General features: G+C 37.6%; 1 protein-coding gene across 6 annotated transcripts in view; it reads right to left on the reverse strand.

The window, feature by feature from the left end:
- The window catches only part of GKAP1 (G kinase anchoring protein 1), a 91,502-nt gene that overhangs the window by 68,734 nt on the left and 5,497 nt on the right, over nucleotides 1-17,271 (reverse strand). For all 6 annotated transcript variants that reach the window (XM_086416815.1, XM_086416817.1, XM_086416816.1 and 3 more), the window contains 2 exons: nucleotides 8,123-8,375; nucleotides 5,016-5,159 (listed from right to left, as the gene is read on the reverse strand). In XM_086416815.1, coding sequence (XP_086272941.1) covers nucleotides 5,016-5,159; nucleotides 8,123-8,332 — 354 coding nt within the window. In that variant the 5' untranslated portion in view covers nucleotides 8,333-8,375. The remainder of the gene's footprint in view (nucleotides 1-5,015; nucleotides 5,160-8,122; nucleotides 8,376-17,271) is intronic.

Here is a 17,271-nt window from a genome sequence, read left to right on the forward strand (position 1 = left end):
ACTGATTAAATATGAAGAATGGAAGAAGGATGAATCAAAAATAAGATTTTTGATTCCATATAACAGGGAGAAAGGCAGCACAAAGCTACAATATCAAGAAAAACAAAACATGATTCCAAATTCCCTAAAGTTGTCTAAATTAGAGAATTAATCACAAGACTGCTATAAATGTAGTTTTCAATGTAATTAATTATCAGTACATGTAAAGGTAGAACTGAGAGGGGAAAAAAGTTTGGGCCTGAAAGACAGATACTGGATAAGAAAATGCAAATAAAACCATGTTTCTTAAAAAGTACCTTATATGTAAGTTTGCAAGTTGAGAGCTGCTCATCATTTTCTTTGTACCCATGGGAAGAGGATGAAAGGAAGAAAAAGAGGAAATGACCCTAAAATGCCTACAGGATTGGAGAAGATACTTACATGTGTCCAAGATGGAGTACTTCAGACTCCCTTCCTCTAGGTTTCCTTCATGCCTCCTATCCCTGCTGCTGCTAAGTCACTTCAGTCGTGTCCAACTCTGTGTGACCCCATAGACGGCAGCCACCAGGCTCCCCCATCCCTGGGATTCTCCAGGCAAGAACACTGGAGTGGGCTGCCATTTCCTTCTCCAATGCAGGAAAGTGAAAAGTGAAAGTGAAGTCACTCAGTCGTGTCCAACTCTTAGCGACCCCATGGACTGCAGCCTACCAGGCTCCTCCATGCATGGGATTTTCCAGGCAAGAGTACTGGAGTGGGATGCCATTGCCTTCTCCGGCCTCCTATCCCTATCCAGTAGTAAAACATTTTTTTTGTATTTAAATAAACCTATAGGCTCAAGGGTTTATGATCAGTTAAGGAGTATGAAAAATTGATGAAAAATGAGGACAGTAAATATTTTAGGACATTTTAAAAAATTTGCAAATCAAAGTACCGTAAATATTTTACCCACTTTAAATCCAAGCAAAACAAATCCCAAATGAAGAGTTAATAGTTAATTTCCAATTCTCATAGGCATCATGGGAACAGGGTTATTGCAGAACACGGGACATAATTCTGAGAACATTTAACACTTGCAACCAAGTGTTTAGCTCTGCTCCTCTAACTCAATGATTTTCAAAGTGTAGAAAGCAGAATTATTTCCCAGAAAACTTCAAATAATCTTATTTAACATTATGATTTTTAAAGTTGGCAAAACCAATACAATATTGTAATTAACCTCCAATTAAAATAAATTTATATTAAAAAAAAGTTGTCAATATTCTGCAAAAACTATGTGTTCATATTAATGATCATGTTCCATTCAAGTCAGCTAACACACTTTCATATCTTCTGAGTGCTGTTTACATTTACTAAGTTGAATGCTTTAATTATATATCAAAGTAGTAAAAATAGTTCACTGATTCATGGAAGGATTAAAAGTAGCAATGAAAGTAGTAAATAATACAACTTATAAAAAAATAGCATTAATTTTAAAAATGGACAGGACTCTAATACAGTGAATACAGAATATAAATCTGTGTGTCAGGACAAAAGTGGTATCATATAAGCAGCTAAAAAGGAGAATAACAGAAAATTAAAATACCAAAATTAAGAGCCTCTTGATGAAGGTGAAAGAGGAGAATGAAAAAGCTGGCTTTAAACTTAACGTTCAAAAAACTAAGACCATGGCATCCAGTCCCATCACTTCAAGGCAAACAGATAGGGAAAACACAGAAACAGTGACAGATTTTATTTTCTTGAGCTCCAAAATCACTGCGGATGGTGACTGCAGCCACGAAATGAAAAGACATTTGCTCCTTGGAAGAAATGCTATGACAAACCTAGACAGCATATTAAAAAGGAGAGACATCACTTTGCCGACAAAGGTCCATAAAGTCAAAGCTATGGTTTTTCTAGTAGTCACGTATGGATGTGAGAGTTGAATCATAAAGAAGGCTGAGCACCAAAGAATTGATGCTTTTGAACTGTGGTGCTGGAGAAGACTCTTGAGAGTCCCTTGGACAGCACAGAGATCAAACCAGTCAATCCTAAAGGAAATCAACCCTGAATATTCACTGGAAGGACAGACGCTGAAGCTGAAGCTCCAATACTTTGGCCACTGATGTGAAAGGCCAACTCACTGGAAAAGACCCTGATGCTGAGAAAGGCTGATGGCAGAAGGAGAAGAGGGCAACAGAGGATGAGATGGTTGGATGAACATGAGTTTGTGCAAACTCTGGGAGATAGTGAAAGACAGGGAAGCCTGGCATGTTGAAGTCCACAGGGTTGCAAAGAGTCAGACACAACTTAGCGACTGAACAAGACGACACCAAATACTTGACATTTCAATTTACTGAACCATCAGTCTATTTGTTCCTAGTTTTCTGCTATGAAATATGGTCAGACCAGTGACCTGAAGACATAGTTTTTGTTTCACTTTCAAAGTGCAATAACCTGTGTGAGTTTTTCCAAAACAAGTACCAAGTAATGCTTTGGAGAACAAAAGTGATGAATTTTGTTGCTAAAGTAAAAAAAAAAAACAAAAACAAACAAACAAACACAAAGAGCACTCTTTATAGTGAAATCAAGTGCAAGTCAAACTATCACCAAGAGACTTATTATACCAGCCACAAGGTTAATGAGAAATATCACTCTCACAAACAAAAAACAGAACAAGCTATTGGCAAAACACCTTTATCAGGTGGACTAGAGGATAGAATGTGAGAAAACAATTAACTATGCACATGCCAGCAGACATTTCACTTCAGAGTTGGACAAAACCAGTGATATGTGGGGTCTGAGTCAATACAACAGGAGAAAGAAATACACAGAATCTGATCTATTTTTCATTCAACATCCATTAGAAGAGATTTTTCTATTATTTTTGAGCCATGATGTAAAATTTTAAAAGGGTAACACTGGAATCAGTACTGTGTACGCTAAGTCACTTCAGTCGTGTCAGACTGCGGGGCTCTATGGACTATAGTCCATAACGTTAACTGCCACCTCGACTTTCATAAAATGTTCTAGCTCCTTGATTTTTATTAAAACAAAAAATAGGTGCTGTCTAAAATAAATTTCTGTTCCCTGTAACAAATCTTTTTCAAAGTGCACTTTCACTTTGGACATTAAGTACAATGTTCTCCTTTTATGTGGCAGAAACTTTTCTTCTGTTGACATGAGATTAACTAAGATTCAGTGCTTGCTCCTAAGTAGATGTAATGGATGCTTCTTTACTGTCTATCTTGTTGCTGTTTAACGCAGCTCTCAGATTGTATGCTGAGGCTTAGTTGATGTAAATTTATGTTATTACTTTGACGATTTAGGAGTAGGAAACTGTCTTGGTATTACTCTTCTATATTTAAAATAAATGGTCATGTAACAGACAAGATTTCTATATCCAGCTTTTCAATCGGCTCAGTTTGAATGTCATTCTTTTGGCAGTGGATATCCAGTTTCTCCAAAACCATTTGTTGTAAAGACATACATGGAGTTTCTCACAGTGCTGTTGCCCTGTGTGAAGAAGAATACCGACCACAACTGCACGCCTTCTGCCTACTACAGTCAGTCTGGTCCCTATTTTTAAAATCTATTATTCCACACAGTAAAATAGATTGCAAGTGGTATACTATCTATCAGTTTCAGAGCTTGCCTTATCTCTTCTTTACTTATCAGTGTAATTATCCCAGGAACTACGCTACTTCCCAGGACTTTGATTATTTTCCTACAAGTCAGACTTCCAAATAAGGTACCAGGTTTTCCTAAGTGACCCATCAATAGTATATCTAGTAGAAATTCCTCAAAGTTCCTCAGCCTTGGATGACATTTTTAGATAGGGTTAGGGCCAAGTTAACTATTTCTTTCTCCTAATTACCTGGTCATTTTGGCAGTAATCAATAGGGTCAGGAAGAAAGGCAATAAATATCTGTTCTTAAGTTCCCATATTACATGGAATTTATTTTGATGCAGAACTGAGCAGTTTTCCTTTATTAATTTTCCAGTGCCCCTTGGGCCACTGGGAGAAATTCTCTCCGGTGAAGACACTGGGAAATTCTATTACTGTCTAAACAAGTGTATCATTAATAATACTTCTAAACCAGAATAAAATGTCATAATGAATGCTGCAAAAGGAAAACAAGAATCAAATAATCCCCCTAAAATAAGATGATTTATCCAGTTAACCAGTACCCTGAAATATCATTTTTGCACAGCTCCAGTGTAATAACAAATGCTTGTAATGATGAGCCTGAGGCACTACAAATTTCTATAGAAAATGTTATAATTAACATAGCTTATGTTAAGAGCATGGTTTAGTATAATTCTTTTAAAACTGAAACTCAAGCACAACAGGTATAGCCACTCCATTAAGCCAAACATCTGCTAAAATAATATTTATTTCCAACAGATCAAATGACAGTTTAACAGATAAGAAAATAACTATTCATTTTTCATACATACAGCATCTTCTAGAGTACATTCCAAATTTAGTATGTCATTTTCCTGAATACCACAAACACAAAAAGAAGCTGATTGGTTTTATTAAATTATCTCTTTGATTTAGTTATAATGACATTTCTTTAATAGAGGCATAAAAGAAGAAAACATTGCATAAATAGGTTTAAAAAAAGAAATGTCACAAACTTTTACAAGACTGAAAAGGAAAAGTTTCCCCTCAAAGTCTTTCTTCTTTAAACAAACTGTCACTGACTATTTCTAGTTAGTATTGGTCTTACAAATATGATTTTCTTTACTTTAAATAATTTAATCCTGTTTTTCTACCTTCCCTATCTCTACCTCATTTGTAAAAAGGCAGATGAAGTAAAAACTCAGAAAATAACTGTTTGAAACTAACAAACTAACAAAAATAATAAATGTGTCTATCTGCTTTCCTAGTTACAAAAACCAGAACCTCTTATTAAAAGTAGCATACACGTGTGAGTTAATCCAATATAAAATGCTCCTCAGAACAGTAGTGTCATGGTTGGATGCACTGCTATATAAAAAATGCAAAAATTCACTGAAATCTAAAGCAAAACAACTTAATTTACTTAGCTGACCTGCTCATCTCTTTGTCTCCACTCTTGCCAATTTTCTTCTCGTGAATCCTTCTGTACTGGGTTTGGTAATGAAAGCTCATGTTGAGCATTACTAATAGCATGGGAGGATTTCTGTGGAATTTTCTTAAAAGCAAGATTCCTGAGCTATGGAAAAAAACAAAAAAAAAATATTAAATTCAGTTTACCAATACTGGGATACTAATGATTTTTTTGGAAGTTAAGAAATCAATATTTTTATACTTCTAAATACTCATTATGCTAACTCACAAAGTCACTATGTGAACTTTTGTAATCTTTGTAGAATTTCACCAGCTTGAGAAAATTTTGGTGGATTTCTAGATGAAATGATTAGTAAGTAAAAATGGATTATACTCTATTATACCACCATTTGAACCAATTTAATGATCCTGGTTTACTAAAGGGTTTATAGGAATAGAGAACAGGATAACAAGTATGCTTTTAAAATACAAAACAATAAGGTTCAATAAGATTAAACTTTAATGGCTTATAAATTTAAAAGTTTAAATAGTGAGAGAAGATAGCTTGAGGAACTCTAGCAACTACTTTGCTAGTCATGAAAAATACAGAGCCTACAACTAGCAATATATGGTTAGGAAAATACTTTAATTGGTTACAACAGTACAGTGGGGAAAGAGGACAAATCTTAGAGGTCTGTCTTAGGTGATACAGATTGCTCTACATTAGTAAGTTTGAGGAACTTTAAAATATGATGACAAGAGACAGAGCAGTTCAAACATTCATGCCCCATGATTATCTCATTATAGATGTCTGCTGTTTACATTTAATGTAGAATAATGAGCTTCTAATGCAGCAGACATTAGTGTCTACCCTAACAATGTTTGCAAGGTAAAAAGTTCGAGTGAGAACAGATGCTAATTTTGTTCCTCTTATATTGTAAAGACTGTAGCAGTTTCCCCTGTATCTCTAAAAGGGGGAAAAAAAAAGTGATCTAATAGCTTTAAAGATTTCTTCAATAAAAGCAATGGATAAGTTTTTCAAAAAATACAGGGCCTAGCCCACAAAGTAACATAATGAATTAAAACTGTACTGGTCAAGCCACTCCCAACAGTAAGAATAATCTGAGACACAGAGGTTGAAACAGGGAGAAAAGTACTGAGAGGCTATTATGGATTAAATTGTATTGCCTCAAAAAATATGTTGTAGGCCTAACTCTTGCTGTCTGTGAATATGACCTCATTTAGAAAAAGGATCTTTGCAAATATAATCAAGTTAAGGTTAAACTGAATTAGGCTGGGCCCTAGTGAATGAAAGGTATAGACAAAGATATACGAAGCCAAGAACACTGAGGACTGACAGCTACCATAAGAAGCTAGGAAGAGGAGAGAGGAAAGGAAGGATTCTACTCAGAAAGAGCCTGGTCCTGTTAACACCAGGGTTAGAACTTTCAGCCTCTACAACTGTTAAGTGAATACATTTCTGTTGGTTTAAGTCACCCAGCTTGTGGTATTTTGTTACAGAAGTCCTAAGAAACCAATAAAGAGGCTTTAAATCAAGGATCAACAATTTAACACAGACTATTCTGCAGGAGGGAGTGATGAGATGCAAATACTGCTTTAAGTAGGTGGTTTCTGCTGTGGGAAAGCAGAGTAGAGGAGATGCTGTTAAGAGATGAAGCCATGGCAGGTTCAGTGCTGATTACAGAAAATCGACTGATAGAACTATCGCTACGCAAGTGGGAAGGGAGGATCCTCAGGCTCATTCTCAGTAATGCAATGTAAACCCCACTATTATCTTATTTTCTGTTGGCCCAAATCATCTTTAATTCCAAAAAGAAAATGGTAGGCAATCAAAAGTTCTCTAACCGGACTTCTGAAAGGTTTTATAGTGAGAAAAATGTCTTTTAAAAAAGTGACCCTGTGTGGCAAAATTTTAAAGAGGTACTCAGAAAGCAATGGTGATGGAAATTAACAAATTGAAAAGGCTTTTTCACAGTCTTGGGATATTATAAAATGAATATAGAGAGGAAAAAAACACTTTTACTACTTCTCTTATTCAGTGATAGAGAAAGGTCCTTATATACCTTCGGCTCTATTAAAAGACAAACACAGGCTAGAGTTGTTTTTCAGTATTTCTTTTTTTTCTTTTTCTTTTTAATATAAATTTATTTATTTTAATTGGAGGTTAATTACTTTACAATATTGTACTGGTTTTGCCATACATCAACATGAATCCGCCACAGGTACACACGTATTCCCCATCCTGAACCCTCCTCCCTCCCAGTATTTCTTTTAAAAATAAATGGGCATATTACATGTTGGTCATATAACTCATGCTAGGAGTATTTAGGGGAGAAGGATCTGTCTTGTACTTACTACCCTTAAGAAACAGATGACAAATGCATAAAAATGTATGCATTTCAAGGCTAGTCATAGGATTATTATCTATAATAATAAAAAAAAAATGGGAAACCTAAATGTTTATCACAATAGTCTGATTAAGTAAACTATGACAAAGCCACATACTTTTAAATAATGTGGACACATTTAAAATAATGTTGATTTTTATTTTCCATGTGAGATTTACTCACATGGAAAACTGCTCATGCTAATTTTTAAATTGCCAGTTATAAAAGTCTATTATATAATCTAATTTCATTTAAGTTAAATATGAATGTAGATATATATGTGTGCATGTCTATATATTCAAAAAACATATGTATGTGTACAGAAAACACATACCAAAATATTAATTTGTTATATCTCTAGTTAAAGTCACTAGAGAATAAATATTTTTATTTTATATTCACAGTTGATGTTTTTTTAAAATATTTTTTATTTTATATTCAGAAATGATCTTTGTTTCATTTTAAGACTTCCTGTGTTTTTCAGGAACTTTTTGGAATGAGCACATAAGCTTCCATAGACCAGGAAAAGAAAGGCATTCAATATGTTCATTACATTAGACTTCAAATACACACAAATTCATATATTTATATATATATTATAGTCATCATTACCAAGTACATATGGACCAGGAACTGTGGATACATGGATCAACAAGATAGTAACTGTCCTCATGCTTACAATCTACTGGGAAAGCAGATGTGAAATAATTATAATTGCTACCTCATTTGCTTCACTCTGCTGCTGTTCCTTCTTTTTTCTTCTTTTCTCTCTTTTTTTCTCATTTGTAGTTGATTTATTTGTTTGAGACTTTCCAGTATTTCGACCTTTGCCTTTTCCAGGCTCAGAATCAGAACCACTGCCACTATCCACTTGCAACAAGGCAAAACGAGAGGCAGTAGTGGGGACGGAACTAAGTACAGCTGAGGCCATTGTAAAGATTTTTCTTTCAAAATATTTCTGTCAAGAATAATTCCTGTGGGAAGGGAGAAAGGAGGCAGATGAGTAAACACAGTAAAATCTGTTTTAGATATCAGAACAAACAGAAATACACACACACTTCTCCTGACACTGGATTTAGTAACATTTGCATTCATACCCACAGTCCTACGGGCAATAACATACTTTTTAAACTTAAGTAAACTACATAAAATGTATAATATAAAACAAAAAATCATATACTGAGATTTCACAATTATTACAAGGCTGCTGCTGCTAAGTCACTTCAGTCGTGTCCGACTATCCATACAGTTTCCAAAATTAGTGACTTTCCTCTTTCTTTTAAATACGCCACCATATATCTATGAAGTACATCCTAAGTCTGCCATAATTCGTACATATATTTATGGAGAACATCCTAAATCAATACAGTTTATTAATACAATGAAAAAGTACATATATCATTTTTCACTGCGCTAGAGACCACTGGTCCTGCTGCTCCTGCTGCTGCTGCTAAGTCGCTTCAGTCGTGTCCGACTCTGTGCAACCCCATAGACGGCAGCCCACCAGGCTCCTCCATCCCTGGGATTCTCCAGGCAAGAACACTGGAGTGGGTTGCCATTTCCTTCTCCAATACATGAAGGTGAGAAGTGAAAGTGAAGTTGCTCAGTCGTGTCCAACCCTGAGCGATCCCATGGACTGCAGCCCACCAGGCTCCTCCGTCCATGGGATTCTCCAGGCAAGAATACTGGAGTGGGCTGCCATTGCCTTCTCCCACCACTGGTCCTACTACATGCTTACCCTCAACTTTGAAGACAGGGAAAAAGGAGTAGGAAAGGAACAACATTCTTATCATATACAAATTCTGCCTTAAGTTTGATTCTAGAGTGACAGCAAAATAGAGAACTTACCTTCGAGAAGGAAATGGCAACCCACTCCAGTATCTTGCATGGGAAATCCCATGGACAGAGGAGCCTGGCAGGCTATAGTCCACGGGGTCACAAGAGTCGGTCAGACACAACTAAGCAATTAAACCAACGTCACCACCACACACGCAAAACCTGAAAATATTCATAACCAACAGAACCACACATCAAGAATTACTGAAGGAGGTTCTTTAAGTTACAGGGAAAATCATCCCAGACAGAAATGTGGCTCTTCACAATAGACAGAATAATACTGGAAATAGTAACTACATTGGTTAAGTTCATAAAATTTTCTTCTATATAAATGTCCCTAAAGCATGACTACAGAGAAGGCGATGGCACCCCACTCCAGTACTCTTGCCTGGAAAATCCCATAGATGGAGGAACCTGGTAGGCTGCAGTCCATGGGGTCGAGAAGAGTTGGACATGACTGAGCGACTTCACTTTCACTTTTCACTTTCATGCACTGGAGAAGGAAATGGCAACCCACTCCAGTGTTCTTGCCTGGAGAATCCCAGGGATGGCGGAGCCTGATGGGCTGCCGTCTATGGGGTTGCACAGAGTTGGACACGACTGAAGCAACTTAGCAGCAGCAGCAGCAGCAGCAGCAAAGTATGACTATTACAACAAAAATTATTATATATATATAAATTATATATGTAAAATTTATACTATGTAATATATAAATTATATATAATATAAAAACATTATAACAAAAATACCATATATTGTGTTTTTATAATTATACATGTAAAAATAAAATGTGTTATCTCAATAGTATAAAAAAGAGAACTTAAATTCTCTCAACCAAAGCAAACTGTTCAAAATCACCTTCTACCATCTTTTTAGTTAACTAATCTCAGTGCACCCTCTTTCAGTTTTTTTTTCTTTGATTGTAGCTAATTCACGGAGAAGGCAATGGCAATCTACTCCAGTACTCTTGCCTGGAAAATCCCATGGATGGAGGGGCCTGGTGGGATGCAGTCCATGGGGTCGCTAGGAGTCGGATACGAATGAGTGACTTCACTTTCACTTCTCACTTTCATGCACTGGAGAAGGAAATGGCAACCCACTCCAGTGTTATTGCCTGGAGAATCCCAGGGACAGGGAGCCTGGTGGGCTGCCGTCTATGGGGTCACACAGGGTTGGACATGACTAAAGTGACTTAGCAGCAGCAGCAGCTAATTCACAATGCTGTGCTAGTTTCAAGTGTACAGGGAAATGATTCAGTTATTTATATACATGTATATATTTTTACTCAATTATTTATGCTTCTGAACTGTGGTGTTGGAGAAGACTCTTGAGAGTCCCTTGGACTGCAAGGAGATCCAACCAGTCCATTCTGAAGGAGATCAGCCCTGGGATTTCTTTGGAAGGAATGATGCTAAAGCTGAAACTCCAGTACTTTGGCCACCTCATGCGAAGGGTTGACTCACTGGAAAAGACTCTGATGCTGGGAGGGATTGGGGGGCAGGAGGAGAAGGGGACGACAGAGGATGAGATGGCTGGGTGGCATCACTGACTCGATGGACGTGAATCTGAGTGAACTCCGGGATCTGGTGATGGACAGGGAGGCCTGGCATGCCGTGATTCATGGGGTCGCAAAGAGTTGGACACGACTGAGAGACTGAACTGAACTGATATATATATATATTATTTATGGGGCTTCCTGGTGGCTCAGTGCTAAAGAATCCACCTGCCAACGCAGGAGATGCTGGTCCAATCCCCATGTCAGGAAGATCCCCTGGAGAAGGAAATGGCAACCCACTCCAGTTTTCTTGCCTGGGAAATATTGTAAACAGTGCTCAATGTTCACAGAAGCACTATTAACAATAGCCAAGACATGGAAACAACCTAAATGTCCATCAACAGATGAATGGATAAAGAAGATGTATGTGTGTGTATAGACTTGTGTAATCCAAATCATCTGTTTGTGATATACAAACACAATGGAATAATACTCGTCCATAAAAGAGAATGAAATAATGCCATTTGTAACAACATGGACCTACATATGAACACATTAAGTGAAATAAATATGACAAAGACAAGTATCATATAATATCACTTATATGTGAAACTAAAAATATAAAATACAAATGAATTTATTTACAAAACAAAAATAGACTCATAGACATAGAAAATGAACCCATACTTAACACAGGTGATAGATAGAAGGGGTGAGAGGAAGATTAGTTTGGGATTAACATATTCACACTATGATATATAAAACAGGTAAATACCAAGCACCTACTGTATAGCAGAGGGAACTATATTCAATCTGTAAACAATGCTGCTATGAAGACTGGGTGCCTTCATGGATTACAGCTTTGTCACAGCGTAGTGGCTTGCATAACTCAATGAAGCTATGAGCCATGCTGTGCAGGGTACCCAAGATGGAAGGGTCATAGTGAAAAGTTCTGACAACATGTGGTCCACTAGAGGAGGATATGGCAAATCATTACTGATTCAAGAAGCCCATGAACAGTATGAAAAGGCAAAAATACATGACACCAGAAGATGAGCCCCCCAGGCCAGAAGGTGTCCAATACATTACTGGGGAAGAGTGGAGGGCAACTACTAACAGCTCCAGAAAGAATGAAGCGGCTGGGTCAAAAAGGAAACAATGCTCAGTTGTGGATGTATCTGGTGATGAAAGTAAAGTCTGACATGGTAAAGAACAACACTGCATAGGAACCTGGAATGTTAGGTCCATGAATCAAGGTAAATTGGACATGGTCAAGCAGGAGATGGCAAGAGTGAACATCGACATCTTAGGAAATCAGTGAACTAAAATGGACGGGAATGGGCAAATTTAATTCAGATAACCACTACATCTACTACTGTGGGCAAGAATCCCTTGGAAGAAGGGATCATCAACAAAAGAATCTGAAATGCAGTACTTGGGTGTAACCTTATAAATGACAGAGTGATCTCAAATCATTTCCAAGGCAAACCACACATATTCACACTCTGATATATAAAACAGGTAAACAACAAGCACCTACTGTATAGCAGAGGGAACTATATTCAATCTGTAAACAATGCTGCTATGAAAACAGCAAATGGCAACCCACTCCAGTGTTCTTGCCTGGAGAATCCCAGGGACGGGGGAGCCTGGTGGGCTGCCATCTCTGGGGTCACAGAGAGTCAGACACGACTGAAGTGATTTAGCAGGATAGCTTCATTGAGTTATGCAAGCCACTACGCCATGACAAAGCTGTAATCCATGAAGGCACCCAGTCTTCATAGCAGCATTGTTTACAGATTGACTATAGTTCCCTCTGCTATACAGCAGGTGCTTGTTGTTTACCTGTTTTATATATCATAGTGTGAATATGTTCATCCCAAACCAATTTAATCTTCCCCTCACCCGTTCTATCAACATCACAGTAATCCAAGTCTATGCCCCAACCACTGATGCCAAAGAAGTTGAAGCTGACCAGTTCTATGAACACCTATAAGATCTTCTAGAATTAACACCAAGAAAGATGAAATATGTCCTTTTCATCATTGGGATCAGAAGGCAAAAGTAGGAAGTCAACAGATACCAGGAATAACAGTCAAGTTTGGTCTTGGAGTACAAAATGAAGCAGGGCAAAGGCTAACAGGGTTTTGTTAAGAGAAGACGCTGGTCACAGCAACCCCCCTTTTCCAACCCAAAGGATGTCTCTTCACATGGACACCATCAGATAGTTAATAATGAAAAGAGACTGATTACGTTTTCTTTGCAGCCAAAGATGGAGAAGCTCTATACAGTCAGTGAAAACAAGACTTGGAGCTGGCTGTGGCTCAGATCAAATTTCAGGCTTAAAATGAAGCAAGGAGGGAAAACCACCAGGCCATTCAGGTATGACCTAAATCAAATCCCTTATAACAATATAATGGAGGTGATGAATAGATTTAAGGGATTAGATCTGGTAGAGACAGTGACTGAAGAACAATGGACAGAGGTTCAGTAGGCAGTGATCAAAATAATCCCAAACAAAAAGAAATGCAAGAAGGCAGGGTGGTTGTCTCAGGAGGCCTTACAAATCACTGAGGAAAGAAGAGAAGCAAAAAGCAAGGGAGGAAGGGGAAGATATCCAAATGAAGGCAGAGTTACAGAGAACAGCAAGGAAAGGTAAGAAGGCCTTCCTAAGTGAACAATGCAAAGTAACAGAGGAAAACAATACAAGGGAAAGACTAGAGATATCAAGAAAATTCCTTCTTTCTCTTCAAGAAAGCGGAATATATCAAGGGAATATTTCATGCCAAGATGGCCACAATAAAGGACAGAAATGGTATGGACTTAACAGAAGCAGAAGATATTACGAAGAAGTGGCAAGAATACACAGAAGAACTATACAAAAAAGATCGTCATGAGCCAGATAACCACAACGGTGTGACCCACTCACCCAGAGCCCGACATTTTGGAGTGTGAAGTCAAGTGGGCCCTAGAAAGCATCACTACGAACAAAGCTAGCGGAGGTGATGGAATTCCACCTGAGCTTTTTCAAATCCTAAAAGATGATGCTGTCAAAATGCTGTACTCAATATGCCAGCAAATTTGGAAAATTCAGCAGTGGCCACAGGACTGGAAAAGGTCAGTTTTCATTCCAATCCCAAAGAAAGGCAATGCCAAAGAATGTTCAAACTACCACACAACTGCACTCATTTCACATGCTAGCAAAGTAATGCTCAAAATTCTCCAAGCCAGACTTCAACGGTACATGAACTGAGAACTTCTAGATGTTCAAGCTGGTTTTAGAGAAGGCAGAGGAACCAGATATCAAATTGCCAACATCCTACAGATCATAGAAAATACAAGAGAATTCCAGGAAAACATCTGCTTTTGCTTCACTGACTACACTAAAACCTTTAACTGTGTGGATCACAACAAACTGTGGAAAATTCTTTAAGAGATGAGAATACAAGACTACCTTACCTGACTCCTGAGAAACCTATATACACATCAAGAAGAAATAGTTAGAACCAGTCATGGAAAAAGTGACTGGTTCCAAATTGGGAAAGGAGTACGACAAGGCTGTATGTTGTCATTCTGCTTATTTAATTTATATGTGAAGTACATCATCCAATATGACAGACTGGATGAATCAGAAGCTGGAATCAAGACTGCGGGGAGAAATATCAACAAACTCAGATACGCAGATGATACCACTCTAATGGAAGAAAACGAAGAGGAATTAAAGAGCCTCCTTATGAGGGTGAAAGAGGAGAGTGAAAAAGGTGACTTGAAGCTCTACATTCAAAAAACTAAGATCATGGAATCCAGTTCCATCACTTCATAGCAAACAGAAGCAGAAAAACTGGAAGTAGTGACAGATTTTATTTTCTTGGGCTCCCAATCACTGTGGACAGTGACTGAGGCCATGAAATTAAAAGATGCTTGCTCCTTGGAAGGAAAGCTATGACAAATCTACACAATGTATTAAAAAAACAGACAACACTTTGCTAACAAAGGACTATCTAGTCAAAGATATGGTTTTTCCAGTAGTCATGTATGGATGTGAGAGTTGGACCATAAAGAAGGTTGAGCACCAAAGAACTGATACGTTTGAATTGTGGTGCTGGAGAAGACTCTTGAGAGTCACTTGGACAGCAAGGAGATCAAACCAGTCAATCCTAAAGGATGCCAACCCTGAATATTCCTTTGAAGGACTCCTGCTGAAGCTGAAACTCCAATACTTTGGCCACCTGATGTGAAGAGCTGACTCACTGGATAGACCCTGATGCTGGGAAAGACTGAAGGCAAAAGGGGAAGGGGGTAGCAGAGGATGATATGGTTAGATAGCACCAATGGACATGAGTTAGCATCAATGGACTGACCCAATGGACACGAGTTTGAGCAAACTCTGCGAGACAGTGGAAGACAAAGGAGCCTGGCTTGCTGCAGTCCATGGGGTTGCAAACAATCAGACATGACTCAGCAACTGAACACAACAACAAATTAACACTGGGGTACACATAGCTTTTTGAATTAAAGTTTTCTCTGGATAAATGCCCAGGAGTGGGATTGCTGGATCATATAGTAGTAACTCTGTTTTTAGTTTTTTAAGGAGCCTCCGTACTATTCTCCACAGTGGCTGCACCAATTCATATTCCCACCAACAGCATAAAAGTGTTCTTTTCTCCACACCTTCTCCAGTATTTATTATTTGTAGATTTTTTTTAGATGACAGTCATTCTGACTGGTGTGAGATGATACCTCATTGCAGTTTTGATCTGCATTTCCCTAATAACTGCTGCTGCTGCTGCTAAGTCACTTCAGTCGTGTCCGACTCTGTGTGACCCCATAGACGGCAGCCTATGTTCTTCACTGGAGTGGGTTGCCATTTCCTTCTCCAATGCATGAAAGTGAAAAGTGAAAGTGAAGTCGCTCAGTCGTGTCCGACCCTGAGCGACCCCATGGACTGCAGCCTACCAGGCTCCTCTGCCCATGGGATTTTCCAGGCAAGAGTACTGGAGTGGGGTGCCATTGCCTTCTCCGCCCTAATAACTAGGCATATTGAACATCTTTTCATGTGCCTGTAGGCCATCTGTATGTTGTCTTTGAAGAAATGTCCATTTAGGTCTTCTGCCTATTTTCTGATTGGGTTGCCTTTTTGATATCAAGCTGTATGAGCTCTTTATATATTTTAGAAATTAATCCCTTATTGGTATCTTTCAGCTTTTAAAGAAATTTTTAAACTTATGATATCAAAGGTCCTCTAATAAAAGAATATATATATATAATTGAATCATTTTATTTACACTAGAAACTAACACAACACTGTAAATCAACTATACAATAAAAATTTTTTTAAAAAGGTCCTCTAGTAATATCTAACCCAAATCCTTTGGCTTTACAGATGAGACAACTGGTACTTAGACTGGTTAAGCCACCCTGCAAGTTACTGTCGAAGTCAGGACCAGAAATTAGATTTGCTTACACTCTGAAGTTTCTAAGAAGCCTTGTAACTACTAGAAGACTTAAGTACTCTCAGTTCAACAGAAACAGATTTTCTTAATTGTGAAATTCATAAATGTTTTACTTTGAAATGTATTGAATATATAACTGAATAAAATATTAAGTTTAAAAAACTAAAGGAACACTCTAAGTAACCAGCACAGAGATTAATGAAATGTTAACCCCCCCTATGGGCCTCCCCAATAGCATCCCCCTAACACCCAACCTGTTCAAAGATAAGTTATTATCCTGATTTGTGTGTTACTTATTCCTTTTTCTTTATAGTTTTATCACGTCTGCCTTGAGCCACAGTGCTCACACCTAAACGAGCTACTCTTATTTCCACAATATCCTACTGCTTACCCGGGACACCCTACTTATTCATTGCAGAAGGAGACTGTTTAAAAGTGTGAATACCAGGAGGTAAGGATCATTAAGGTACATTTTGAAAGCTAACCACACACTATGGTTATCATGTTTTCACCCCCCAGGAGGAAACAAAAATGAGAAGCATATATTCAATGTTCTATCTTAACCTAACAATCCAGAAAATTATTTAGAAATTTTTCAGTTTTTTGTTAAACAATGAGGGAAAATCAAAAGAAGAGCTGATATTTGAAGATGCCATCTAATAGTTACGAAATCAAAGTATTTGTATTATAAGATCATGTTAATACCTATTGTTCCTATGCCCAGAAATAAATGAATTAAGATAAAATACCACAGCATACAGAGATGACATTACACCAATAAAATTAAGACATATTTTTAGGCTTAACTCTTTCCCACAAACTTGAGAATTAAGGCTTTGTAAGTTATTAAAAGGGAGAAAATACTAAAAAATGCAAAGAAATTTTCAGACTCAAAAATATTATAGAAAACATTAATTCTGCTTCCACTTCAACATGCCATGTTAAAATCCTGCTAAGTTTTAGTAGTTCTGACCACTTTAGGTACACTAATCCTACACAGTTGTTCTATAACTACTGTATTTAATTTTAACTCTTGCAACTATAAACTGCATATGATAGCTGTTCAAAAATATTCACTGCCCCTCC

The sequence above is a fragment of the Bos grunniens genome, chromosome 8 (genome assembly GCF_055505025.1).
Source record: "Bos grunniens cultivar Pamir isolate PY7600 chromosome 8, Bosgru_T2T1.0, whole genome shotgun sequence".
Lineage (NCBI taxonomy): Eukaryota > Metazoa > Chordata > Mammalia > Artiodactyla > Bovidae > Bos > Bos grunniens.